This window comes from Dasypus novemcinctus, chromosome 6, assembly GCF_030445035.2.
Source record: "Dasypus novemcinctus isolate mDasNov1 chromosome 6, mDasNov1.1.hap2, whole genome shotgun sequence".
In the NCBI taxonomy this organism is placed as follows: Eukaryota; Metazoa; Chordata; class Mammalia; order Cingulata; family Dasypodidae; genus Dasypus; species Dasypus novemcinctus.
Genome location: NC_080678.1, coordinates 68,788,420 through 68,815,235, shown reverse-complemented (window position 1 = coordinate 68,815,235; position 26,816 = coordinate 68,788,420). Strand labels below are relative to the sequence as shown.

General features: G+C 38.3%; 1 protein-coding gene across 3 annotated transcripts in view; it reads left to right on the top strand.

Annotated features, from left to right (window-relative positions):
- ANK3 (ankyrin 3) overlaps window positions 1-26,816 on the top strand; it is a 345,711-nt gene that overhangs the window by 243,844 nt on the left and 75,051 nt on the right. For 2 of the 3 annotated variants that reach the window (XM_058298890.2, XM_071215805.1), the window contains 4 exons: window positions 360-483; window positions 5,112-5,214; window positions 20,622-20,728; window positions 25,520-25,744. In XM_058298890.2, the coding sequence (XP_058154873.1) occupies window positions 360-483; window positions 5,112-5,214; window positions 20,622-20,728; window positions 25,520-25,744 (559 nt within the window). The remainder of the gene's footprint in view (window positions 1-359; window positions 484-5,111; window positions 5,215-20,621; window positions 20,729-25,519; window positions 25,745-26,816) is intronic. The other variant, XM_058298891.2, reaches the window with a different exon arrangement.

The window sequence follows — 26,816 nt, the reverse complement described above, 5'->3', positions numbered from 1 at the left end:
TCCATTCAAACAAGCTGCCCTCATCGTGGTCAGGCTAGCGTTGAGGAAAACTTATTAATATTGTATATAATCTACCTTTTAGTCAGCTGGGGCTTGAGAGGAAGGAAGGAGGATGTTTTGAACTTGGTCATTAGCAACAGGAGCTGTTTAAGCTCCTTAAATTCATGCTTGAAATTATGCATTAACTTCTATCCAAGCTTTTTCCCTTCTCAACATCATTATAAAAATTCTCCGGGGACAAAGGGAAGATGAACGTGAGATAATGGGTGATTTGCTGGTGGCCAGGAGCTGTTTTCTCCACAAATGACACGTACTCTTCAGGGACGCTACTGATTTTGTCTTGCCTTGTACATCTGCAGGTGAAGACGCAATGACAGGGGACACTGACAAATATCTTGGGCCACAAGACCTTAAGGAACTGGGTGATGATTCTCTGCCCGCAGAGGGCTACATGGGCTTTAGTCTGGGAGCCCGTTCTGCCAGGTACTTTGTTTTATAATCGCTGTTTCTCACAGTTAATTTAAAACAACCATGACTTGTCATAAGCCAAAATCATTTTCATTTTTTACATGACCCCAAATTGTGTTCTTTGAATGGGGATGTGAATTTGGTGAAATGTTCTCTATTCAAATATACATACTCCTCTGCTGTTTTCCTTCATGGTTTTCAGTCCTTAATTTTATGTGATTGAATATGTTAGTTGTTTGTTCTCCCTGCCACCCTCTACCCCCACCACGCAGTCATGTTTCAAGCCGAGTAGCAATAGAGCTCACTGACAAAACTGGGAGAACCAATCTAGGGCACCTGTTTCAAACTTAACTTTTGCTCTATATTGATAGAAAATCCTGTTTCCCAATAAGTAAGAAATACATGTACATTAGTGGCCACTGTGTTCTCTTGGTTACTGAAAGAATATTCCATGACTGCGACTTAAAAGAGAGCCTTGTTGAAAACAAATTATAGTTTCTTAAAATTGTCTGTCATGCGTTGGAGTAGCTCTTCTAAAGATATTCTTAATTTGTTTACAAGGGACACATTTGGAGTGTAACGGAGACTTAGAAAAGTCACAGGCAAGAATGGTGGCAATTTTAGCCCTTAAAACTGAAGCAGAAAACTTCTGTGTGTGTTCAAACTTACCCTTATGCTGGTTGAAAGAAATAGGACCTTATCCAGAACTTGGAGACTCCTTTTCCCTGCTGTGGATTAACAGCGTGTTTGCTGACAGTCAAGTTATTTTAAAGCTAATAATTAAACCTTCTGAGCTGGAGCCCTGGGGACATTTTCCTGTAGTTTCAGGATCTGTTGTAAAAAGTTTCATTGTCTAATAGAAAATGGCACTTCCCACAAAGTAAACTTGGGTGTTTATTCTTGGGGTCGTTGGGATGGCCAGTTTAGATAATTGGATTGGTTTCTTTGAGTTAGTCTTCTTTTTTTAAAATAGAATTTTGAACCTCATGTAACTTAATAGAATCATTGCTTTATAAACATATTTCTAAAATCTTATTGTAGCAGGTATCATTAATAAGAAGGATAAGTAAATTCTTCAGTATGCAATCTTTCAGGTAATCATAGATAGCAACAAGCTACAATTAGACATCTGCGAAATCTTAGTTTCAAGAGAAAATTCTGCTTTAGAGATTTAACAGCTTCATAATACATTAAGTAGCTGCCGTCTGTCCTCTGATAATATACATTTTTTGAATCAATTGTATGTACATAGAAAATTGTAGCAGCTGACATCAGCGAAATATGAGACCAGAATATTGTCTTTTATCGTTGATCTTTTTCTTAAGAGAATTCACTTCTAATTTTGATTGCACCATTATTCTTTGTTGCTATTGTATGTAACTCATATTTTTACATTGGCAATCATGTTATGCTCAGAGGCAAAAATAGAAGAAAAATCTATAAATTTGATATTTTTTAAAGCACACTGTCAGAGTATTACAAAGTAAAAGATTCTGAGTGTAACATTTTAAAAGGAATACATTAAATGTGTAACCCATTCAACCATAACATTTTTTCCTTTTTCCTTGTCTGATTTTTTTGCTTTCTATTTTTCCTGTTTCTTTTTTTCTAAAATTACTTAAAAATAGTCCCAAGATCAGGTAAGAAAACATGGCCCTTCTAAGTGCCTCTCTGCCTCTCCCTGACTCATTTTCTCATTTTTATTTTATTCACCATTGTGATGTGTGTGATGTGTTGTGGCGTGCTGCAATGTGCTTTTTTTTTCCTGCTTAGCTTTAGAAAATCAATTTTGTGGTTCTGAGAAAATTAGCAAGTAACTAAACCTACAGTAAGAAATGTTACTTATACAAAATTGACTGCATACTTGAGGAATTTCCCTTAACAAATTTTGTATAGTGCATGAAGTAACTGAAGAAATTTCACTAAGTTTAAAGAAAAAGTCTTGATCTGAAGGGCTGTTTGTTTGCTGTTTGCTGTTTTGAGTTGTGCTAGATACATTCAGATAATTTTAGACTTCTATGGCTTGTGTTTTTCTAATACTTTCTGTATTTAATACTTAGGAAAAATTGATGGCTACAAATAATATAGGTGACCTTAGTTTAAAACATTTTAATACTTTCTAGACCCCAATGCAAACAATTTAATTTTAGTAACTGAAAGTACTTCAATATATTAAGGATCAGAGCAAAGCTTCTTAGACATAATGGGCTTCATCTGTCTAAAGGAAGTTGGTCTGGAACAATCAAAAGTAGGAATGTTAGCCATTATGTAAAATGAAGAGATCCTTCAGCCTTTCCATTGACAGCTTCTGATGCTGGGCTCTGTCCTGAAGTTGGCACACATATGTAAGCTAAAAGATGTAAAAACTGAAATGAATAGTAAAAATTGAAGTTTGTCCACCTATACCATAAAACTGTCTCATGTACAACCAGCATAAACATTTCATGCTGTGGAAACAATAATTTAAAGAAATAAATGTCCTGTGCGGAGCGTGGAGCTTCATGGTACCTCTCAAATCGCATCATTGGAGTAAAATGGAGCCTTGCTATGAGTGGCCAGAAGTTGGACTGTCTAATAACATGGCCAATAGCCACATATAAATTTTAAACTATTTAGATTAATAACACTTAAAATTAAGTTCCTCAGTCATATAGCCACATTTCAAGTGTTCAAAAGCCACATGTAGCCAGTGACTGCCCTACGGGGCAGTACAGACATGGAACATTTCTATCATGGAAAATTCACTTGGAGAGCACTGTGTTAGAGACTAGACAGAGAATTCCTGCATTCAGAAAGTTTATAATTGGGAAAAGGTAAGGGGCTAGAAACAGGAGGAACAGAAGAAAATGTTTGCCACTGATACAGGGAAAAAAAGGAAGATTTACACGCCATATGATGGGGTGCAGAGGCTCAGGTATGCAAGTGATCAGTCATGTGGCTTACCAGGGAAGCCCCTTCAAGCAGGGGTGATGTTCACTTTTTGTTGCTTCTGTATCCCCAGTTTCTAACATCGTGCCTGGCTCATAATTACCACTCAGGATACATTTCTGGAATATATTAAGTAATGACTTTGTAGAGTGATGGGTATCAATCTCTTCTGGGATCAGAGCTCCCTCTGAGATGACGATGAAAGCAAAAGTTCTAACCCAGAAGAAGGTACTTACCCATCTGGGCCAGGACTTCAAATAACGGCTATAATTTCAGGGTGCTGTGTATCTTGATATGAGAGTACCCATCTTGGAGTAATCTTGAGTACCATATGCATTTGGGAAAAAGAAATTATTTTGCATAAAGCAGGGAATAATTCCCTGTTTTCCTCTTCTGGGCTCTTGTCCCTGTCAAGCACACACTAGGCAAGGCCAACCCAAGGTCTGACTGATTCAACCAGTAAGTTACAACAAGACCCTTTTTTTTTTTTTAACTTGGACAGTTTATTACTTAACAAGAAAGTAAAAGGAAGATTAGCCAGAGGAGCTAGGTCCCCATGGGCCTTGTTCCACCAAAATAACTGGGGCCAGAAAATGGCACTGCTCATTGTGGGATACCTCTTTGCTAAGGAGCCAATTCTAGACTATAGCCAAGTGCTTTTGTGTTCTGCAGCACTATTCCAAGAAGGGTGGGGCAGAAAGCATCATACCTCAACAAAACCAGGATGCAATGAGAAACTGGAGAAAACTGTCTCATGATGGTGCCCAGGGAGGCAAGTGGGAGGTGACAGCCTTGTAGCAGCTCTTCATGAGCCTCTTGTCCTCTGTGTTCCCGGAGGATCACAGGCGCTCAGCCAAGACCCAGGTCAGCTGTGACTCAAGCCTTTGCGGCCTGTGTGGCTACACACAAGGCCACCAGGATGCCACGGCAGCACTGGCCCCCTCCAGTGCCCTACTGCACTGGGTTTAGTTTAGGTCAGCACCAAAGGGCATCAGGAGCTCTCTACTCTGGGAAGCTCAGGGAGCGGATAGAGGACTTGAGAGAGGTTAGAAAGAGCAGTAAGGGAGGGAGGAAGAAAAGAGTAGAGCAAGTGAACTCCTGTAGGAAAGCCAAAACAGCCATACCTGCAATTCTGATTTTTTTCTTGAGACCAAGAAGGTGAAGAGGAGGATCTTGCAAGGCGTATTTATGATACCACTTCCTTCTTGATGTTTTCCACAAATAGCTACTATAAACCAGAGCTCTCACATGTGTTCAAGCCATATCTAGTTCCCAAGGACTTAAAAACAGGCACCATTTACAGCAGACATAATTCCACTCAATAGTGCAAACCAGGCAGATATGGCCCCCGAAAGAGAGGGAATTCTGACATAACCTAGGAAAATCTCTCACATTATCTAGGGTCATCTGGTTCTTCTCAGCTGTTCATGTTGGTTCAGTTGTCATGTGAAACATTCAAAGTTTTCCATGCATTTCATCTTGCACGGATTGAACACCAATTGGCCTGATCTTAAACCAAAATTGATCACAAGGTTGCCCAAACTCAAGAATTTTTCTCAAATATAAGGAATTTTATTTTTGATATCTTTTCAAGAACAACTTTTGTTGGTATTTGTAGTCATCCTTGCCTGTTCTTAAAGTTGCATGCATTAATTTTCTTTTATTCATCTCATCATCATCTACCACTGTTGAATGGTTAACTGTAAATACAACAGCCTCCGCTCCTTCAGTTCGGATAGGTCTTACACCTTGAACAGAAGCTCCTATGCACGGGACAGCATGATGATTGAAGAACTCCTCGTACCATCCAAAGAACAGGTATTCATTCTTTTTTAAAATAGTCTTTGTCCTTTGTGTGATTGAATCAAGATATATGTCCTGTGACAAAGACCATATTTCTGAATGTTTGATTTTACATTTGTAAATCTTTTGGCACTAGCCATAGTCAAGGAGTAAATCAATTGTTTCATAAGCAAAAATATCCCTTTCTTCTGCAGGTGGGTACCCAAAGCCCCCTAGAGAGCAACTCACAGTGTCTTGGAAAAGACATGCTTTTTTCATCTCTAAGTCAAATCTATCATGAACTTTTTAAGAAGAGATAATCAGTAGTAACTAAAGGTGCTAACATTATCCATGAATGTTTTATTTTGCTAAACAGATTATGTATCCATGCTGGAATTTGCTAGCAAATTCAAAGCTGCCTTTGGTGGGCATTCTCAAGTAAACAACATTTTGCTTTCTATCTGGGCCTCTACTAGATTCATTTGGTATTTGTGTGACTTCTTCCATCCCATAATTGTGGTTGAATTGGGTTCATATGAGAAGTCCTCCCAACAAAGTCTTGCTGCATATGGGCTCAGGATGGTTAATTGTCCTAAGTATATGCAATACCTGGCTGCAAATGTGATTTAATGATGGATTTAATGATGTGATTTAATGTGATTTAATGATGGATGAAACTGTCCAAACCATAATACTAATATTGAAGATGGCCTGTAATATTTGAACACTGTAAATGACTTATGAAACCGTTCTGAACTTATTCATTCATTGCTCAATGAAAATAAATTGGAGCAGACAAAGAAATGATAGTAACTTCCAGTAAAGTTAGAGGTTAAACAGTGGGTTGGTTAATCAAACCTTCAAGATTCCCACACCTGGAGATGCTGACTTCCAGACATATAAATGTGCACTGTACTTCATAAGGACCTAGAATAAATATTTTACTATTTTATATTCTCTGTAACTTCCTTTAAAAAAAAAGATTTATTTATTTCCCCCCACTCCACCCGTTGTCTGCTCTCTGCATCCCTTCGCTGTGTTTCCTCTGTGTCTGCTTGTATTCTCATTAGGTGGCTTCAGGAACTAATCCTGGGATCTTCTGGAGTGGGAGAGAGGCAGTTACTCTCTTGTGCTCAGCTCCCCCATTCTGCTAGGTCTTCTTATTTTCTCTCCTCTGTGTCTCTTGTTGCGTCATCTTGCTGCACCAGCTCTCTGCATTGGCTGGCACTCCTGCACGGGGTGACTTTTCCCACGTGAGGCAGCATTCCCATGCAATGCAGCTCCTGCTTGGGGCCGCATTTCTGCATAGGCGGGCACTCTGTGTGGGCTAGCTCACTGTGTGGGCCAGCTTGCCCTCACCGGGAGGCCCTGAGCATCGAACCCTGGACCTCCTATATGGTAGATGGGACCCCAATTGGTTGAGCCACATCCATTTTTCTCTATAACTTCCTTAGCAAGCAGGCCTTCCAGAGATGAATATAGGGGCTCTTCAATGATGGGGCAGACAAAATCCCTTTGTAAAATGATTATAGGTGTGGTAGCATGTCATGGGTTTAGGTGGGTGTTAGCACCAAAGAAAGCACTTGACTCAAAAAATATAACCAAGCTTTTGAGTGTGAGATATCACCTGGATATTGGTTGAGATTTTTTGTTTGTTTTTTTTTTAAGATTTATTTATTTTTTATTATTTTTTATTTAATTCCCCTCCCCTCCCCCGGTTGTCTGTTTTCTGTGCCTTTTTGCTGCGTCTTGTTTCTTTGTCCGCTTATGTTGTCGTCAGGGGCACGGGACGTGTGGGCGGCGCCATTCCTCGGCAGGCTGCTCCCTCCTTCGCCCTGGGCGGCTCTCCTTATGGGCGCACTCCTTGCGCGTGGGGCTCCCCTATGCGGGGGACACCCCTGCGTGGCACAGCACTCCTTGCGCGCATCAGCACTGCGCATGGGCCAGCTCCACACGGGTCAAGGAGGCCCGGGGCTTGAACCGCGGATCTCCCATATGGTAGACGGACGCCCTAACCACTGGGCCAAAGTCCGTTTCCCTGGTTGAGGTTTTTGTAGAACCCTCTGCATGGTTGGCTGTCCTGGTTGAGGTTTTTGTAGAACCCTCTGCATGGTTGGCTGTAGTCATTATATAGCCTGCTATCTTGATGTTTCCAATTGAAATGAGATCTTAGTAGATGTATTAATAACATTAATAACATGTATAAGTATAGAAATGCCTACTCTCTGTGCCCTAAGGCAACCCACAAAATGTACACAACTGAAGGAGAAAGGAGACTCCTTGGTATCGATGATACTTTGCTGTTATAGAAAATGTGCCAACTTTTATAATGGGATGTCAGATCCCAGGTTGAACCAAAATAAAGTTTGTATTTCTAACTCTATACTTGCTCTGGGGCAAGGGATTGAAATCGGGACCATCATCACCATGCCCTCACCATATCTACCTTCCTTGCTACTGTCACCACCATCACTGTGACCCCATCACCCACCCACTGCCACCACCGTCACTATGACCCTATCCCCACCCACCAATACCGTCATCACCAGGACCTATCACCCCTATACCCACCATAACTATCACCCCAACAACTGTCAGCATGACCCTGATCATCACTGCCCCCACTTCTGTACCTCCCAACTTCCGCACAGCAACCTTAAAGTAAAATACAAATGTTTGCAGTCCTACAAGGCTACAAACAGGCTAAAGGGTTCTTGCCCTATTTCCTGTCACCTACTTCTAAGACCTGCTTACTCAGAATTGAGGGGCAGCATTTACACAGATCTGAGGATTTGTAAAAGCAAATAAAGGACAAAGGGTACTTTTCAGGGAGAACTGATGCTCATGCTCTTTTATTTGGAGTTGTTGCTCCTTCTGTTTCAAAAGTGCAAACAATTCTATAGTCCAGTCAGAGGAAAGGAGAATATAGGATATCTTGAGGCCTTTATATACATATCTTAAGTTGAAAACCATAGAAATAGGAAGTTGCTTTCTTTACTGACCACAGAGTATCCATGGACTGACAGGCATTCCTTGTGGAGCTAGCATGTTTAATAATCATATAACATTACTCATGGCCACATGTATCCACGATAAATTCACCAGAGATTAAAAAAAAAAAATACATAAAGACATTTTAGGGACAATTCGGGGCATTAGGAGATTCTCATTCATTTTCTTAACAGTGATAATAATACTGAAGCTATGCAAGAGAATATCTAAGGATATTCATGCAGAAGTTTTCAGGATTGAAATATTCATGAAGTCAGCAATTTATTTTCAAATGGTTTGGCCAAAAGTGTGTGTGTGTGTGTGTGTTTGTGGATAGAGAGAGAGAGAATTAAAGTAAATTGGAAAAATATTAATTGTTGAATCTAATTGTTGAATGAACATCTTAAAAAAAAAAAAAACTTGGAGGAAAAGGAAAACAAATTCTGAAAGAAGTGTATTAACACTTTTGGTCCCTAGCATCTAAGTTATTACAAAAGAGAGGTTAAAGGTGGCTAATGTCCCAAAAGAGGTAGTCAGAGAGAAACCTCCTCATACTGTGCAAAACTAACGAGAAGCATTTAATTCAGAGTTACATTTACACACACTGTTTTTGAATTAAATGACAAAAATTATTTTCATTCATGTCTATTTTGCCTCTGTGTATTTGTATGAATTTCAGAAGTTTCTCCAGAGTAATCAGTTTTTTTGGTCTGAAAGTATGAAAAAAGATCTTAAATATTTAGATCTTTTGACTTACTGTCAGATCAAAAACTATTCTGTCAAAGTTAGAGTTGCTTTTGGAAGTAAAGGTGGGAAATGAATATTGTTAAGCCCTTTCATAGTAACTTTCTTTGTACTTGTACATTTTCCTTTTCTACACAAGAGTAGACTTACCTCATTCATACAAAGTACAGTTGCCTCCTTAGTATCCTGGTGCTGACTAATCAATTTGCACATTAATCCCAGTTAAAGTACAGTTAATAGTCAAGGCCAATATTTGAAATAACAACTGAAATTCCAGGGTCCCATGTAATTGCCTGCCACCTCCGCTGTCCTAGGAACTGGTTCTGGTTAAAGGCAGGTGTGGAGGCCAGAGGTGGGAGGGGATTGGGGAGAGGTAAACCCATTCCAGTTCCCTGCTGGACCTTAATCATGGTTAATCTGTAAACACTTAATTCACCCCTGGTTAGCGGGCAAGTTTTACTGTGATATTGGGTTATCCCAATATCACACTCTTTACTTTCCCTTCACCTGTTAACCAGCTGTCACCTGCCCACACAGTTTTGAAAATGCATATGTAAGTAGATCACGGTTTCTGTTTGTCAGAAGATCTCATTATTTAAAGCAGTGGTTCTGAACTCTGCTCATGAAAATCACCTGGGGAACTTTTAAACTGACCATTGCTCAGTCCTGATTCATTGGGCCTGAGGCATGGGATTTTTTTCAGTGCACCCAGGGTCCAGAGCCACTGATTTGCAGCCTGGGTGCACGTAAGACTCACCTGTGGCTCTTTTAAAAACACAGACCCTTCCTGGCTGAGTTCCTGAGCCTGTGCAGTTTGTAAAGCTCCACAGGTGATGCTGATTTGGATCACCAGTTAAGAGTCACTGTCTTAAAGCAACACTGACCAGAATCCTTTCATATATTAGCCAGTCAGCACCTAAAGTATTTGTTTAATAAGCTCAGATTTTTGGATAGCAGGTTGTCTTAGAGCAACATCTACAGTTGGAAACCTTCCTTTCCAAGTAAGTTAATAAATGAAGCAGGGAGCTGATGTGACTCAGTGGGTTGAGTGCTGGCTTCCTAGGTCCTGGGTTCAATCTCCAGCCCTGCTACCTCAAAAAAATTTTTAAAAAATAAAGGGATGATTCTAAACTGAAGCCTGGTAATCTGGGATAAATGTAACTGACTGGTTCTTTCATTTCTTCTGACATAATTATTGAAAGCAGCAGTCTGGTGAGGCTTGTGTGATTATTGTGTATGATCCAAATAAGCCAGTCCCTATTACATAAGTGGAACACTGTTTATTAGATGCCTTACGTGTCAGGAGATACAATGGTGCTGGTGCAAACAACTAATATTTGAGCCCCTACTATGTTCCAGGTGCTATTTTAAGTGTTTTGCCCACATTAACTTGTTTACATTTCACAACAACCCTTTGAGATAATTTTCTTTTTTTCCATTAAAAAGATGAAGAAACTGAGGTACCAGGAGTTTAAGTAACTCACTCCAGGGGACATAGCAAAATCAGCACTGGACCCTAGCCATGTGGCTCTAACACCTCTACTATGTAGCTGTGATATTCATTATGAGAGAGAAATGAGTAAAGAGCCCAAAGATCTTAGGCTCTGTCCTCCAGGATTTAATCCTTGTTGACATTGAGGATATGGGTGTGATACCATCAGCTTGGTCCATTTTCAGCATTATATTTGCTTTGAATGACCCTAGAAGTACTTGTAAGACCAAAGGGTATCTATTGTAGGCAGAAGCATTTAATTCAATATGATTCCTAACAGAGTTATTCAAAGATGGGCAAAGAGCAGAAATGCATTCAGTGGACGTGGGTGGTTTTCACTTGCATACATCCGTTTTGCTTTCTTTAGGTGACAGCATCAAGATCTAGTGGTCAAACTCTCAACGCCACCCATTTCTCAGTCAATGCAGTTTAGAAGGGGCTGAAATCCCTCCTTGATCCCAAAGATGGCACCCAGATATTGCCAATCGGAGCATTCCTTTTCCTGTATTCCAGGGATTATTCTAAAATGAAAAGTATAATCTAAGCCAATCTAAAGAGATGCAAATTTGAGATGTGGGTAGCCTTTTGGGAAAGAGAAACTCCATTTGGCTTGTAAAGATGGCATAAGGCTGAAGCTGCTGGGAGTTCAAAGAGGAGGGAGCCTTCCCTGAAAGTGAGCGAGCACTCTGGGAGAATGTAGTGTAAAGAGAAACAATTCCCACCATCCTTTGAGCACCTGGATCCAGCCATAGACTCCCCACTATGTTAGGCAGTAAATCTCAGTCTATTCCTTGCTCTGTGGGGGGTGATATAAGCCAGTTGGTTTGCAGTTCTGTCCTCATGATGTGCTTGCTATTAGTGGTCAAACCTGGTGTGACAACCACATATCAAGGGCCACAGAGAGTCTTCTGGCATCTTAAAATGCCACTCAGCCTTAAGATTCAATTACCGTATGCTTTATCTGTAGAAATAAATATAATATAAAAATACTAGGAAAATGGATGCTATGACTAAGGGGGAAAGCTACAAATTTATGTGTTCAAGCAAAAAATTTTAGAATGAAGTCCCTTGCCTATGAGCCTGTTGACCATTGCAGTATGCATACTTTCCATTTCCTTTCACTTCCTTCAATTTAGGAGCAATCTGTCTAGGAAAAGAGAAAAATAGGGCAACTGGCCAGCCTTGCTCCTTCTCTGATTAGATTGCTTTCCTTTTACAGACTTTCTTTTTCATACCAGATTTGCCCACACAGTTTATACTAAGGGGATGAGTGGTAGCGCTTTCAGTAATGACTGGTATAGAGGGTTTAAACAAAGTATTGTGTAAACAGTTGCACAGGCTAAATTTTGACTGGGAGATAATTCTGTAATTAATACTGGGGGACTCATTATAGCCAACACAAACGTGGAGGCAGCTGTCACATCTTCCACCCCACACCTCTCTTCCTCTATCTCATAACCTAATATTGTGGTCCTTTGGGATGGACTTGATCTTTTCTGAGGCTAAGGATGATTTCATGTATATTCAGTCATATATTGTGATCAGCAAGCAATATACAGACTGAAGGGTTCTTCAGGAGAAACTGTGCCTTTGTGTTTTATTTTCCAAGATCTAGGCAATTTTCAGCGATCTCAGTGACGGAAAAGACTTATCCAAAAGACTGGCTAATCCAAAAGACTGGCTATGCCAGTATTCAGGTTGTCCTCCTGTATCCTTACCCTCCACGATCTCCCCCTCCCAAACTTACTAACCTTCTGTTTCTTTTCCTAAAACTAATTTTTAAGGGGAGCTTAGAAACATGCATGTGGCAGAAGGTGCTCAGCCGGGGATTAAAGATTTGCTAGAGATAGTCCCCTGGAAGATAAGCACCATTGACTAGTGACATTTAATACTCTGCTTTCTCTCTGCAAAGTGCTTTGCCAGCATTGCACAGGTGAGTCATCCAACACCTCTTGCAGATTGGGCAGCGAGATTACAGATTTTGTTTTTAAGGTAGAGAGGTTGGTATGGTGACTGACTTAAGGTAGTACAGTTAGTTGAGACATCTTGAGATGGATGTTGATGTGTGAGCAGTTGCTCAGGCCTCAACATGCTAAGCTTCCACATTAACCTTGATTCGCTTTCATTTGTTGAAGCTCATGGAAAAATTATCATAAAATCAAATTAGGTTTGGAAATTCTGGAGAACCATGCTTCATTATGGTATAGCTTATAGCCTGAAATAATTTTTTATGGTAATAATTGACTTCAAGAAAAGAAATAATTTAGGAAAAAACCCTGCTTTCCCCCTTACAGTAAACCTTTAATTTTTATTTTGTCCTATTGCTTGAAATTGGGTTTTCTTTTATTGAAGCCATTTCTTAAAATAATGTTTCCAAGTTATGCTGGATGTGCAAACAGACCTATGACCTATTTGGGTTCCAGTTTACTTTCTCACTCAATACCCATTGTAGGTCACAGTAATTATAATGCTTAGGGCCGTACCTGCCACATTATTGGAGGGTCAAAAAAGTCATCTCATTTCATGCCTTCAGCCACTTATAGTAAATGTATTATCATTACTACTTTATAGACAAGGAGACTGGGGTTGATTTAAATTGCCCAAAGCCATAGAGCTAGGTGGTAGAGCTGAGAATAGAATTTCGGTTCTGGTGGATACTTAAACCCATTCTCCTGCTTACCATAGCTATATTGGCCCTCTATAAGCAGATCTTTCTAAAGTATATAAGCTGTGGAAGGACTCTATGCTTAGACAAGTATTTGCCAGCATGAAAAGCACCACTAGTTGGTTCATTAATCCAGCAGGCTTCTCTGGCTTCTCCCTGTGGTCTGAAAAGACATATACTATCCTAAAGTTTAAGAAATAAATTGTCTCCTATTATAAAAATCTGGAGTGTTAGGATGATTATCTGTGTTTTTATTTGCATTGTTATTTAGAATTTTCAGATCACTTTCACATTTCTTGGGTCATTCCATTTTCACAGTGAATTAGGGCAGTTACTATTTTCTGCCTCTTACCCTCATGCAGCAGTGGTAGTTCAGCGAGGTTTTTTACTTGTCTTTCACTGGGCCACACTGTGATACAGCCTAACTCAAACCCAAGGCATCTTATTCTTTGTCCAGGGGAACCAGCACCCACATGGGTTCCCTCTGCCTTGGGATATTCCAATTTGTGATCACAGGTTGAAGTTATCCTTGACAAGCCTTAGCTTTCCTGGGTTCCCAGTCTGGTTATGTCATCCAACTATGATTCAACTAAATTGTGTTTCTGATTTTCCTAAGTTAGATGCACAGGGTTTTGCATGTGGCCTGTAATTGTGAGTCTAGAGAGTGCCAATAACTTTAACATGTCAAGACCACGATTTACCTTGTGAGACCACCTTCTCCAGGCTTCTAGAGACAACAGAGCTGTTAGATGAGGAGCCTGCCCGTTCAGTCCTGGACCTTCATTGGTTTTCCAACACTAGGGGTTGACGGTGAGCAGCCTTGAGAACTACCTAATATTGGATATAATTGAATTTCTCTTTTTTTCCTTGCAAACACTTTCTTTCTCCTTGTTTCCTTATTAGTGCCTGGACATTTATTCCCAGACCTGGGTGTTTGGGTGTGTACCTTAGGCCAGTGTGTACTTGCTTGCTCCTCTTTCGTCTGATGAATAGGGCTAGTGAGAAACTATTTTTGGAAAATATTAAGCTCTTGGAGACAGTGATATCATCTTTAGTCAGGCTTTGGACGCTAATGAATAATGTGCATTTTGATTTTAATAGTATCCTTGACATTATTTCCAAGATGAAAAATAGTGTGCTTATTTATATTACTTTTGACGTGAGAGTAAAAGGTCATATTAAGTCATTGTGATTTTTCTTCCCTTAAAGTAGTGCTCTACTGAAGCCACCAAGTTTTGGTACTTGTGGACTTCTCTTTTTTTTAAGATTTATTTTTTATTTATTTCTCTCCCTCCCCCCGCCCATTGTCTGCGCTCTGTGTCCATTCGCTGTGTGTTCTTCTGGGTCCGCTTGTATTCTTGTCAGCGGCACCGGGATTCTGTGTCTTTTTGTTGCATCATCTTGCTGCGTCAGCTCTCTGTGTGTGTGGCCCCACTCCTGGGCAGGCTGCACTTTTTTTGCACAGGGCGGCTCTCCTTACAGGGCGCACTCCTTGCACGTGGGGTTCCCCTATGCGGGGTATACCCCTGTATGGCATGGCACTCCTTGTGTGCATCAGCACTGCACATGGGCCAGTTTCACCACACGGGTCAGGAGGCCCTGGGTTTGAACCTTGGACCTCCCATGTGGTAGGCGGACACTCTATCCATTGAGCCAAATCCGCTTCCCTGGACTTCTCTTTGATTGGAGAAGACTACTTTCCCAGGAAATTTTTAAAGTCTCTTTGAACCTCAGTTTTCCCATTTGTAAAATGGGTATAATATTGCCACACTTGGCTTATAGGTTATGAGGATTGAGAGAACAACGGCATGTGAAGGCCCTAAGTGTACTTGACATTGAGTAGATGCACAATAAGTTGTGGTATAGCTGTTCACAGAGGAATTTAAACATTGTTGTCAATAAATAAGACCTAGGCATTTATAAGATGGATTCTTATGACCTGATGTAACTGAATGGGCTCTATTGGTTTGATATAAGCATGCTATATATAACTGTAAAGGCCCTATGCTGGGACTGGAATATTTTTGTTTGTCTTGCTGTTTTCCCCCACAAATTGTCAGACTCTAAAAAATGAGATCATATAAATGAAAGTCCTTTTTAAAAGTATAAAGGGCTTTCTACATGAAAGGAGACATTATTATAATTCTGTGCCATCACTGGCAGACTTTTAATGTATATTTTAATTTAATCCCCATATCAGTCATATCCCCAATTTTAAAATGAAAGTGAAGCTGAGAAAAATTGAGAAATATGCTCAGAATCACAAAACTGGCAAGTGACATTGGGGCATTTCTGAAGGGGTTTTCAATAAGTAAAGAAGGAAAAGTCAAAATGAAAATATGTGCTTTATTCCTGATAGAGTCCAGGTTGAGGGCTAGTTTAGTGTCTGAGCCAAATAAGCCTGCCAATTGAACTCCTGAATTGCGCAGCATTCCTTGAATATCACTCACTAGGAAAAGCACTGGGGAGCAGTGGAGGAAACCAGGTCTCAGTGGCCAAGGTCAAGCCCAAGAGTCTGGATCTGAACAGACCCTTCCCAGCTACCAACCCAAATCACGCTCAGGTGAATCATCCCGCATTTCCAGGGCCATAGTGAATGTAAAGCAGAGAGTTCCACAACTGAAGTGCCTTTCCAAGAAAGAGTTCAGAAGTGGGAAAGAAGTGTTTCCTATATCAATGAGTGGCAGTGGCAATTTCCACAAGCAAATCTGTGACTCGACTTGAAAGCCAAGCTTTTCCAAGAAGCCCTGGAAACACCCCTCCTTGCTCTAGGAAATTTAAGAGCCAGTTCTACTTTGTCTCTTTTAACTATTATCATATGTGTTGTCCTATTTATCCGTTTAGATATCTATTTGTTCAGTAGCAAAATGGTGGTAACGCTTTTCATTGGTACCAAGTACACTAACATGTCAAAATATTTTGAAATTTATACTACTTATTAAATAAATAGTTCACATTTCACAGTTCAGTTTCAAGTAAACCCTAGTCTGTGGAAATAAATGTTTGGAGACAGGTAGCTTGGAAATGAAGTTACCAGTTCTGTCCCTGTCTATAAATAAACCATAGATTCAGGTGAATTGTCCTATTTTGGATTTAGATGGGTGCACTATAGGAAGAGCATTTTATTTCCCTGTATTCAGGTTAGTAAATAAAGGTCTGTCCATAACTCTGAGGAACGTCTATGGGGGAGAAAGAAATCCAGTCTCATGAAGAGGAATTACTGTGGAAGCTAAAAACATGGCTTGGGACATATAGCCCATTGTTTTGATCAACTATAGGCATTTGTTCATTTATAGTATACAGTGCTTCAGGGAGCATCAAAGAGTTGTAAGGAGAGTAAAGGAGTTTAGAAAGAACTGAAAGGGATGTGGAATCCCAGTATGCTGGCACACTCCTGCCTCAATAAATACTACATGATGGTGGTGAGACTTTTTGTGTGATATGATTCATTTGTTCAATAATTAATGTCACTATGGCATGTTTCTAAGAGTACCAAAGGTAAATAATTTACTGTAAGTATGAAAAGTGTGATATTATTTATTTACTAGAACTTTTAAAAGAGTGAGTCCTTTGTGAAATATCTCAGGGCTCCAAGTGTAGGAATTGTAGTTTACAAAAAATGAAAAAAAAATGAGCAGCACTACTCAATTTATATTAAGTATTTTGTCCTACTCGGAATGTTTTCTGGTTGGGATTTCCATAAGCCATATTTGTAATTGGTAAATGAGGCCAGACTGAGACCTATAGCCTATGGTTGGGAAACCCACATGGACTGTGGGAACTTTCAGAAGTGATTTATTGCTATTTTGAGTTAGGACCTTTGTTTTGCAGTTTTTTAATTAACACCATTAATTACACATATATCCACTGAATGTTTGCTTTCTTGTTGAATGCAGAAAAAAACTGTTCTCTATTTATTTGTGTATTTTCCTAGAATGTAGGCAGGATAGTGGCTTGTACGTAAGTGCTCTGCAGATTCTTTAAAATTTGATTCCAATCAGGCAGGAGAGTGATGTGGGTCAACTTGGAGAGGTCAGAGATAATGCAATGAGGACAAACTTACTAGAGATCGTTTTTCAATAATATTAACATCGCTTTCATAAAACAAAACAGGGCAATATATATATACATATATATACAAATACATGTAGAAAAAATTGATTTAGCGCTATTTTTAAAAGTCCTTATAAATTAGAATAATAGGTTTCAATATTTTCAAAATTATGTGCTTATAAATTAAAATTCATATTATATAAGACAAACTTGTTAGAAAAATACAGAATCCCCATATATACCTTCAGTGTCCAATTTCTCCTTTCCATAGGCAACTGTGTAGAATACTTTTTGATGACGCTCTTATCATGTGCTTCCATGCCCCTAAATAATATGCATTTGTTGTTACTTGTTGACTTTTCTCTATTTCAGGCATGATTTATTTACTTCACAAAATGGAAGATGAAGCTTTAATGTATACCTCCCCTCCCCTACCACACACACTTTTCATTCCTCCTTCCCTTTTCTTCAAATCAGTTCTATTTTATTTTGGTTGTACCTGTGTATATGTTATTTCTATGAAATGTTATTCACAGATGTAAAGTATATTATGATTGCTGTTCCTCTTTGGCACAGTATTTTGTTTTCTCTAGAATTTTTTTTTTTAATTTGCTTAGTGTTCTCTGTACATATCACTAATCCAACCCATAAACTTTACCCCAGTTGGACAAAACCCCTCTCAGTAGGTACACAGCCATTACATGTACTATCAGTTTCATCTACTTAACTCATGTCTCCTAGAGCTTAACTGTATGGTGATTCTTGGCTTTCTGCTCAGTAATAAACTCTTTGCATGCTCTGTCATCTGTGATTTCCAGTGAAGAGTAAGCTTGGGAATTTTCACTGGAAAATCCCAATCAGCAGATTAGAATCCCCAGGGAAAACTTTCCCTATTTTCTGCGTACTGGGAGGCCAGTAGGGGAAGATGGCAGGGGTCTGAACATTTAGTATGTATACTTTCAGTTAATCCCCATTTTCTGTACAGTACCTCTGTCTTCTCTTGTACTATCACCCTTCAATCAAGAGATACTTTTTAATTCCCCTCAGAGTATAAATCTCTAGCTTTCTGCTAAGGTTTGGGAGGATGGCGAATGTTTGGCTACTCATAACCAGCAAAGAGCATTGGGGGTCCGTCACATTTTTTCTTTTTTTAAGGTTCCCAGGACTGGGGATTGAACCCGGGACCTCACATGTGGGTAACCTGCACTCAACCACTGAGCCACATCGGCTTCCCCAACTTGACTCTATCATTGGTTTTGCTGCTTGTTTGTCTTTGTTTTCTTTAGGAGGTCCGGGGAACCAAACCTGGGACCTTCCATGTGGCACGTCCACTCCCAATCAGTCACTTTTTAAACAGACTTCCAACCCATATCTTTTTTCCTATTCTTTCTGTCAATGTGTGTGAGTATATGTGTGTTTATGTTTGCATGTGTGTTTTTAAATATTTGACTGCCATAGCACTGGGTTTTCAGTAGCAAGCAGATCTTTAGCACTACAGAAATCGAGGTAGAATTTTTTCCTAATCTATGTGATCAATTTGGAATGTTTTCAGCAATTATCTCTTGAAATTTAGCTTCTGCCTTATTCTCTTCCTCCCTTCAACTTCTAGGAGTACAATTGTACACATTAAAAGGTTTCATTCTGTTCCACAGATCTTATGCTGTCTTCTGTGTTTTCCATTCTTTTTTGTCTATGCTTCATTTTATATCTTTTTCCACTGACTTATTCCAAATTACTAATCTTGTTTTACTAATCTTGTTTTCTATTGTGTATAGAGTCCAGAACTGACACTGTGTTTAGAATTGAACAAATGCCCATTTGATTCCTTCTTATGTATATTCCAGGGCTCTGTTGAATTCTCCACCATTTATTTTCTCTACTTTTCCTCTATTTTTTTTAAACATTCTAGTCATGGTTATTGTAACATTCTTGTTAGTATGCTTCAATATTAAGATGACCTGGGAGTCTGTAATGTCTGGAGTTTTTGTTTTTTATTTTCATTAATGTGGTCTACCTATACTTGGCAATTGTTGATTAGTACTGGACAACAATACTAACACTGTATAAAATTGTATAAAAAGTAAAGATACTTGATGACATATTCCTTCACAGAGGATTTACCCCTTCTTCTGCTGGGCAGATGGAGACTGCTGATCATTTTAATCCAGTCAAGCTTTTACTGAAATAAGGCTGATTTGCTGTTCTGGTAAAGCTCAGACCACCTCTGGTTTGTCCCTTGCTCTACAGGGTCCTTATTTGAAATCCTGGAGTGATTCCCTCGCCCTTATAATTTCCAAACTTTTCCTCATGAAGCTGCTAAAATGCTCCACTCTGCTTTTCAGAGATTTTCTGGTTAAGTTTTTAGCTTCCTGTTCTGCACTGACCCAAAATTGAGCAAATGTCCTTTTCTTTTTTTACATAAACAATTACCATTTATTCTTTTTTTTTTTTTTTTTTTTTACTGTAGGGGATTCCCATATATCTCCCCTCCCCCTCTCACCTTTTCCTCTCTTAATAACACTTCACATGAGTGTGGTATATTTGTTGTAATTTTTAAATAACTATTGAAGCGTTGCTACTAACCACAGGTCTATAATTTATATTATGGTTTACAGTTTGTACCGTGTGATTTTAAAGGTTTTTTATACAATGTGTAATGGCCTGTATCCATCACTGCAAAACCATACATTACAATTCCAATGCCCTAAAATTCCCTGTGTTCCCCCTATTCTTCCCTCCCCCTCCCATGAGAACCTATGGTAACCACGTTCTTTATATCAATGTTACAAATTCTTCCTTTACTACTATAATGATAAGCAAATGTTCTTAACAGAAAACTGTAGAGTGCTTAAGGTTACCCAAAACTCTCCTGGTTTCAGTTTCTGAGCAGTGGCGCCTGTAGGTTCACAGCCCATATACTGCCCACACTGACAATTGTCAAATGCCCCCAAGTTGGAAATGGCAACAAAAGGTCAGTCAACCCTTCAAGATCTTCTCTACCTGGTTTGCTCCTCTAGTCTTGATGCCTCAGCTACATTCAGACATGATTGCCATATTTTATCTGACTTCCTTGGCAGAAGCACTAGACCGCTGTTAGCCACTCTGTCCCACTTGGGAGCAGATGTCATCAAGAGTGATTTATTTTATTTTGCTGTTGAGAATTGGGGAAGAATTTTACAACTGTTAGAGAATTAATTTGGAGGTGTGTTCGAGTGCTTAAAATGATGGTTGAAAAGTACTTCTCTGGTATTCCTTTTGCCATGCAAATTACCCAGCCTGCTTTCTTATAAGATTGAAAGAATACAGTATATCAGTACACTGTATTTTTTAGCTTTCTTATACTCAGGCTTCAATGCAGGCCTTCATAGAGAAGGTTTTAAAAATTGAGTATTTGGAATGTTAGAATATCTGGAGTCTAGAAAAATTCAGATGTATTATTTTGTAGATGCAGGGTGTCCTGTGTGGGTAGTTGATGCAATATATCATTTTATTTTTCAGCATCTAACATTCACAAGGGAATTTGATTCAGATTCTCTTAGACATTACAGCTGGGCTGCAGACACCTTGGACAATGTCAATCTTGTCTCGAGTCCTATTCATTCTGGGTAAGTCACCTTACTTTCATTTTTCCTTTATCCTATTAAATTAACATTGCATTATTATTTACAGTTATAAATTCATATTGACAAGGTTCATATTTATGAAATATTGATCATCTAAAGGACTTCATTAATGAGTATGTACAGATGTGACATGTATTTGTAGGTCATTAGTAAAGAGTATTTTTTCTAAGCAAATCCCTATTTTTATTGGTAAAAATAGGATAGAAAGAAAATTAATTAAATTATTGGTTGCAGCGAAATTTCCTGGCTATTCTGGTACCTATTTGGGGTCTTTAATTTTCCATCTCAATAAAAAAAAATTGTAAAAAGTTATTTCTCTTAATTTTACTTGACTATTCAAATGAAATTTTGTTTCTGGGTATCTGATTTCCTTTCTGTTAGTTTACCTCCCTGTTTGATCACTTTTGTCCTTTGTCTCTAATGATAAAATTTCACTTAAATGTTTAGTTTTAAAACAAGCAGTGAGCTCTAGTGTCTCATTTTCCCCCATATGATACAGATCTTTGAGCTCTAGTGTCTCATTTTTCCCTATATGATACAGATCTTTGATTTGGCAAAGGATTGGATTTGTGTAATTTCCCTCCCCCCCCCTTAAAAAGAAAATATAAACTTGAAACCTTTAGGTCAATAACTGGTAACTTCTGCATTCCTGAAATAAAATTGTTCTTATGTTGTATTAAATTACAATTCTAAAAACAGGAAAAAAGAAAGAAAAAGATAAAAATGTTTGTATACCGAAAGTGCTATAACAAAAACTACATCAAACAGGCCTCCTCATTGCTCCCTCCATTGGTCAGCAAAATTTGAGGCAGGAGGCTAAAAAGGGACTACTGAATTAATAAATCAAGGTATTTTAGACACTGGATTCTTCACTGTAGATCATTTAAACCTGGGATAACGGATATACATACAAAAGGAATAGAAACAACCCATATAAATGGTGAAACTCTCAAGGTATTATTTCCTCTCATACTGTCAATTAGGCCATAAATTGGCTGTGATCCAGGGCAAGGGCAGATTAATTTGAAACTTGAAAAATTAATAATAATTAACAGTAAGTGCCTTATATTTTATGAATTGTTTTCTGCTGTTTCTAATTAAAATAAATTGGAAGAGCTAACACTTAACCTAATGCTTTTCATGTACTCAGCATTGCGCTTTTTACTTGTATTGTCCTCTTTAATATGTACTTGAACTTTAAAATGACACTCTGAAATAGGTGTTACGCATTATCCCCGTTTTACAGATGCCACATCTTAGGCTCAGAGGATCCTGCAGGTTACTTAAAGTAACATTACAGATTTGTGGCTTCTGATACTACAACTTAAAAAACAAAATAAATCAGTTCAATATCATTTTAACAGTGATAATTTATATGAAAGTGCTTTATAAACTATTTGGTGGGTTTTGAGTCTTTGACTCATTAACATTGTATTCCTTTACCTCAATTAGAAAATCCTTTAGTTATTATAGTGAAATATTTTTAAACTGCTTAAAATATTATTCTACTTACATTAGATACATATGGGTCTAAATTTGGTAAGGTTAAAAGACACAGATTTGAGAAGGAAAATATAAAATACTTGAGATACGTTCAGAGGGCAGATATATTGAAGATTTCTTTGAATCATTTGGTGAATTGCCTCTGAATTACAAAGACCTAGAACCATCACTTTGTTCACTCTCCATATGAAAGAAAAGTACTAGGATCTGATTTAGTAAACTGAGAAGTTGGGAAAGCATAGGATAAGAAAATCAGAAATAAACTTTCCCATATATCAGGAACAATGAAATATTTGTTTATGCAAGTTATCTCACCTTCCCTTTGAACTTTATTGAAGACAGGAGACATGTGCAGCAAGGCAAAACTAATGGCAGCTAGTGGGGGCTTATTTGGAAAGGAAAAGAATATAGACTGGGTGTATGTTTGGAAATATTTCACTAATTCTGGGTTTATGGGGTAGTTTATATGGCCACATGGGGCAAATATTTTTCCAGGTTGTTCCACAAATGCCAAATGCCTTGGTTTCATTTTCTGATGGTTTTTATTTTTCCTTTGCTTATCATTGACATTTTCTGTTGCTTGCTTCTAATTATCTTACATTAATTTTTCCCATTTGCTTTTTAAATTATTTTGCAGCTATTCTTCTCCACTTCCTCAGTATGATTCAAGGTGATAACTGTGTCCTTTATGTGAACCATTTTTTTGTATTTTTAATTTATGTGAATTTTTCCCACAATTAGATCTTGTCAATGTCTGTTGTGTATAAGCATTTGTCATCTGCTATTCCTAAAACTAGAAACATTCATATGTTAGCTTTAGGATCATTTGTAGAGTTAATGCTGTAGTTTAAAATATTAATAAGATGTAAATATAATTAAACATCACCTTTTGTTTCTCCAAGTTATGTTGCATGAAATTTTATTTTGCACAGAATATGTAAGGAATGAGTTTGGAAAATAAATCACTGTTTCATAATGTTATAGAATAATAGGACCTAATATCCTGTGTACCATATAATTCCACCCTTCCCCAGTCCATTGACACTAGTTAAAAACCTCAGAACAGCAGCTGATCAATAATGAGCAGCAAGCTATGCAGAACATAGGGAAAGATTCTTCTAATTTGTTGTTAAATTCATCTTAGTTTTTTTTTTTTTTTTCATTTGGTTCTGATATTCTTTAAAGCTGGGATATTTTTATATTGATGCTGATAACTTTAAACTACCTTCAAACGGCTCATTAACCAGCTGTTTTTGTTATTGTTGTTGGGTTTTTTGTTTTTTTGTTATTAGTAACCAAGTCCAGCCTAGACAGTTTCTAAGCACTGAGCAAAATAGTTTTTTCCATCGACTTACTCAATCAACACTGGTGGTGTGCTTCCTCTTACCATATGTGGGCACTGTGCTCGGCACTGTGGGTCGAGTAGGGACTGAATTACTGTATGTATTTGTGAGACTCAGATGTTGCCAGGGCAAACCTTACCCTCTTAGTGAAACACACCAGCTTTATTTTTACCCATACAGCTGAAATTTCAAACCCAGATGTTGTCTGAATCCTTTTTAATACATTCTATGACTCCTAAAAATCAGAAATCCAGAAATTTATTTCAAATGCTTGGAAAGATCAGATTTTGCCTTCATTACTGAGTTAAGGCAGTTATTAATTTTTCAGATATACATATGAAAATGTAGGCAACCCAAAGCAATTTCAAGTGAGCCTGGTATCATCCAGCATTGGAAAAAATTCACTTTGTCCAAGTGAATAGGTGCGTTTGTCTTTGACTTAGGGAGGAGTTTTTGTTGTCTTCTTTTGGTTTTTGAAGGGTCAGTCTTTTCCCCTGTTATCTCGAATATCATAGTGTACCAGTCTCTCAAAGTAGGTAGAATGTGATTGAAGACATAAGTAAAATGATTATATCTAAACTGAGCAAAGGATATGGAGGTGATGGCCACTTTACTGATGGCCAGAAATGGTGCTGGCAGTCTGACTGGCTGAAAAATGATCCCTTCCTATTGCCTCTCTCCACGAGGATCCCAGGCCAATTTGCTCTATGGAAGAATCTTTCAAGGTCAAGAGGCATGACTCTGGGAAAGTGTTCCTAGCTAGGACCCTTAGGTCTTAAAATCTATTTGCAGGATGCTAGCACTGTTTTTAGGTAAAATAAACAGTAGAACGTTTTGATGGATGGGATTTTTTTCTCTAAAATTATTTTAGGTATTCAATCTGTTTTCCAAGTATCAACATTTGGTGCTGGTGCAGTAATAAAATATATTTTCAAATGTGAAAATGAGAGTGTAAGGATACATGTTTCTGTTCCCCTGTTCTGACCTGCACTCGTTCTTTTTTTGTGTTGGTCTCATGGATTTATGTTCACCAGAGTGCTCTGTAACACTGGCAAGAGTGGGAGGACTCCTGGAGGGCTTTTGTCCATGAGCAGGTGATAGGTATCAGGAATTCCAATATGCTGTTATGCAGATATGATGCAATGGATTTCTTTTCATTTCCATATCTAAATGCAAACAAACATTTTTCTTCATTAGCTTTAATATAAAGGTCAATAACAATTATATAATTTGAAATGTTTTCTAAAAAATCTAACCATTATTTGTACTGCTGTGCAAGTATTCAAATATTGGTAATTTCAAGCAATTTTTAGCCCAAATTTAAACCAAAAAGATTAAATTCCTTTCCATCAAAAGTGTCTTAGCAAAACTTGTCATCTTCTGCTTTTTTCTTAAGTTCTGCTTCGTGATAGTAAAAATTAGAGTGTTGGTATGATTAAATAGCCATTCATTTTATGAGTTGTATGTGTGAAGATATACCGTGGAGTTTCATCTTACTTGAAAGGGAGACAGATTCCATAGTGGCATGTAGCCAAAACCACTTATAGTTAAAGTAATCCTCGACTGTACCTTAAACCACCCACAAATACCATGTAGTATGGTGGTGTTTTTAATGCATGACAGTCCTTCAATTGCCAGTTTTTATTCCAACTTTGAAACCTTTGCTATTACTCCAATTTGAGCATATGATAAAGTGGTTGGCCAGGTTCCACCAAAAAATTAGTTGCTGTGTTTCAGTTTTTGTCCAGCACACAAATTAGATGTATGTTTGATGTAACTCCACTGTATTTATTTCCAATTTATCTTTAAAGAGAGGAAATGATAGCTGCATTGTCTGTCGCTTTAAGCTTTAATACTTAATTTTAAAACCTGCTGCGAAGATGGTGTATTTCTAACCTTGATTTGGCCTCTGGTCTTCTCCCTGCAGATTTCTGGTTAGCTTTATGGTAGATGCGCGAGGTGGTTCCATGAGAGGAAGCCGTCACCATGGGATGAGAATCATCATTCCTCCACGCAAGTGTACAGCCCCCACCCGAATCACCTGCCGTTTGGTAAAGAGACATAAACTGGCCAACCCACCCCCCATGGTGGAAGGAGAGGGATTAGCCAGTAGGCTGGTAGAAATGGGTCCTGCAGGGGCACAATTTTTAGGGTAAGTGGATTTGTCAATTTTAATAATGGCCCTCATACCACCTCTTTGATCTTCTTTACCTTTGTTACCTCAAGTAGTTAACCATTAAAACTACTTAGTTGGACCATTTTGATTGAGTATACTTTGTGTAGTGTCAAAGGTCACAATGTGCAATTCTGTGAAAAGCTACTAGACTGAGTTTGTTGGTCAAAGCTTTTACTAACCAAGAAGCATGCTCTCTGCTTAGTGAGCGCATGGAGCCCCAGTAATCTCTGTGGAAGTCAAGGCACCATCATTAGGAAAAAGTAAAGGTGCTGGAATCAGCACATTGAATAAATAGCTACTTTGAGTACATGCCTTTTTTAATGATAAATTTTTAGGGAAACAATATACTGTGATATGGTATTTTACAGAAAGGAAAAATAAATTTAATTCATTTTCTGAGGTGGCACTTGGGTGCAAATTAGGCAGGCTCTGTCATGACTTGACAGTTTGTTCATAATTTCCCCTTCTTGTTTCTCTTCCTGCTGCATGGATGTTATTCAGTAAACTGCATCTTCCTACCAATCCTCCCCCTGTAAATGAGGGTGAGAGCTTGGTTAGCCGAATCCTGCAGCTTGGGCCTCAAGGAACAAAATTTATTGGGTAGGATCTTTATAGACAAGATACAGAATGTCTACAATTTTTTTCTTTTCATTTTCAATTTTTTCTGTCACCCCCATGGTCTTATTCTTGTCTTTCATTTTTTAACTTTTTTAGTGCTTTCAGTTGATGTGTGTCACTGAAAGAAAAAAAATATCATAGTGGCTTGACTTAATGTAGCACCGCTACCAATCTTGTGCTTTTCAAGCATGTGGAATTCACTGCAAGCATTCTGCTTTCATAACTTTGTGCTTTTGTAAACTTTTAATTTGAACTGTTTCAACTGCAAATGATACTTTCTAAGACCGATTGATAGTCTTTAATTTTCACCCAGTTTAAGACAAAGCGTTTGCAGGTTTTGAATCAACATTTGCTTTAAATGATTGTGTGTGTGTATATGTGTGTGCAATTACATTTTAAAAATAAATACTGATGAGCACTATGTAATCTT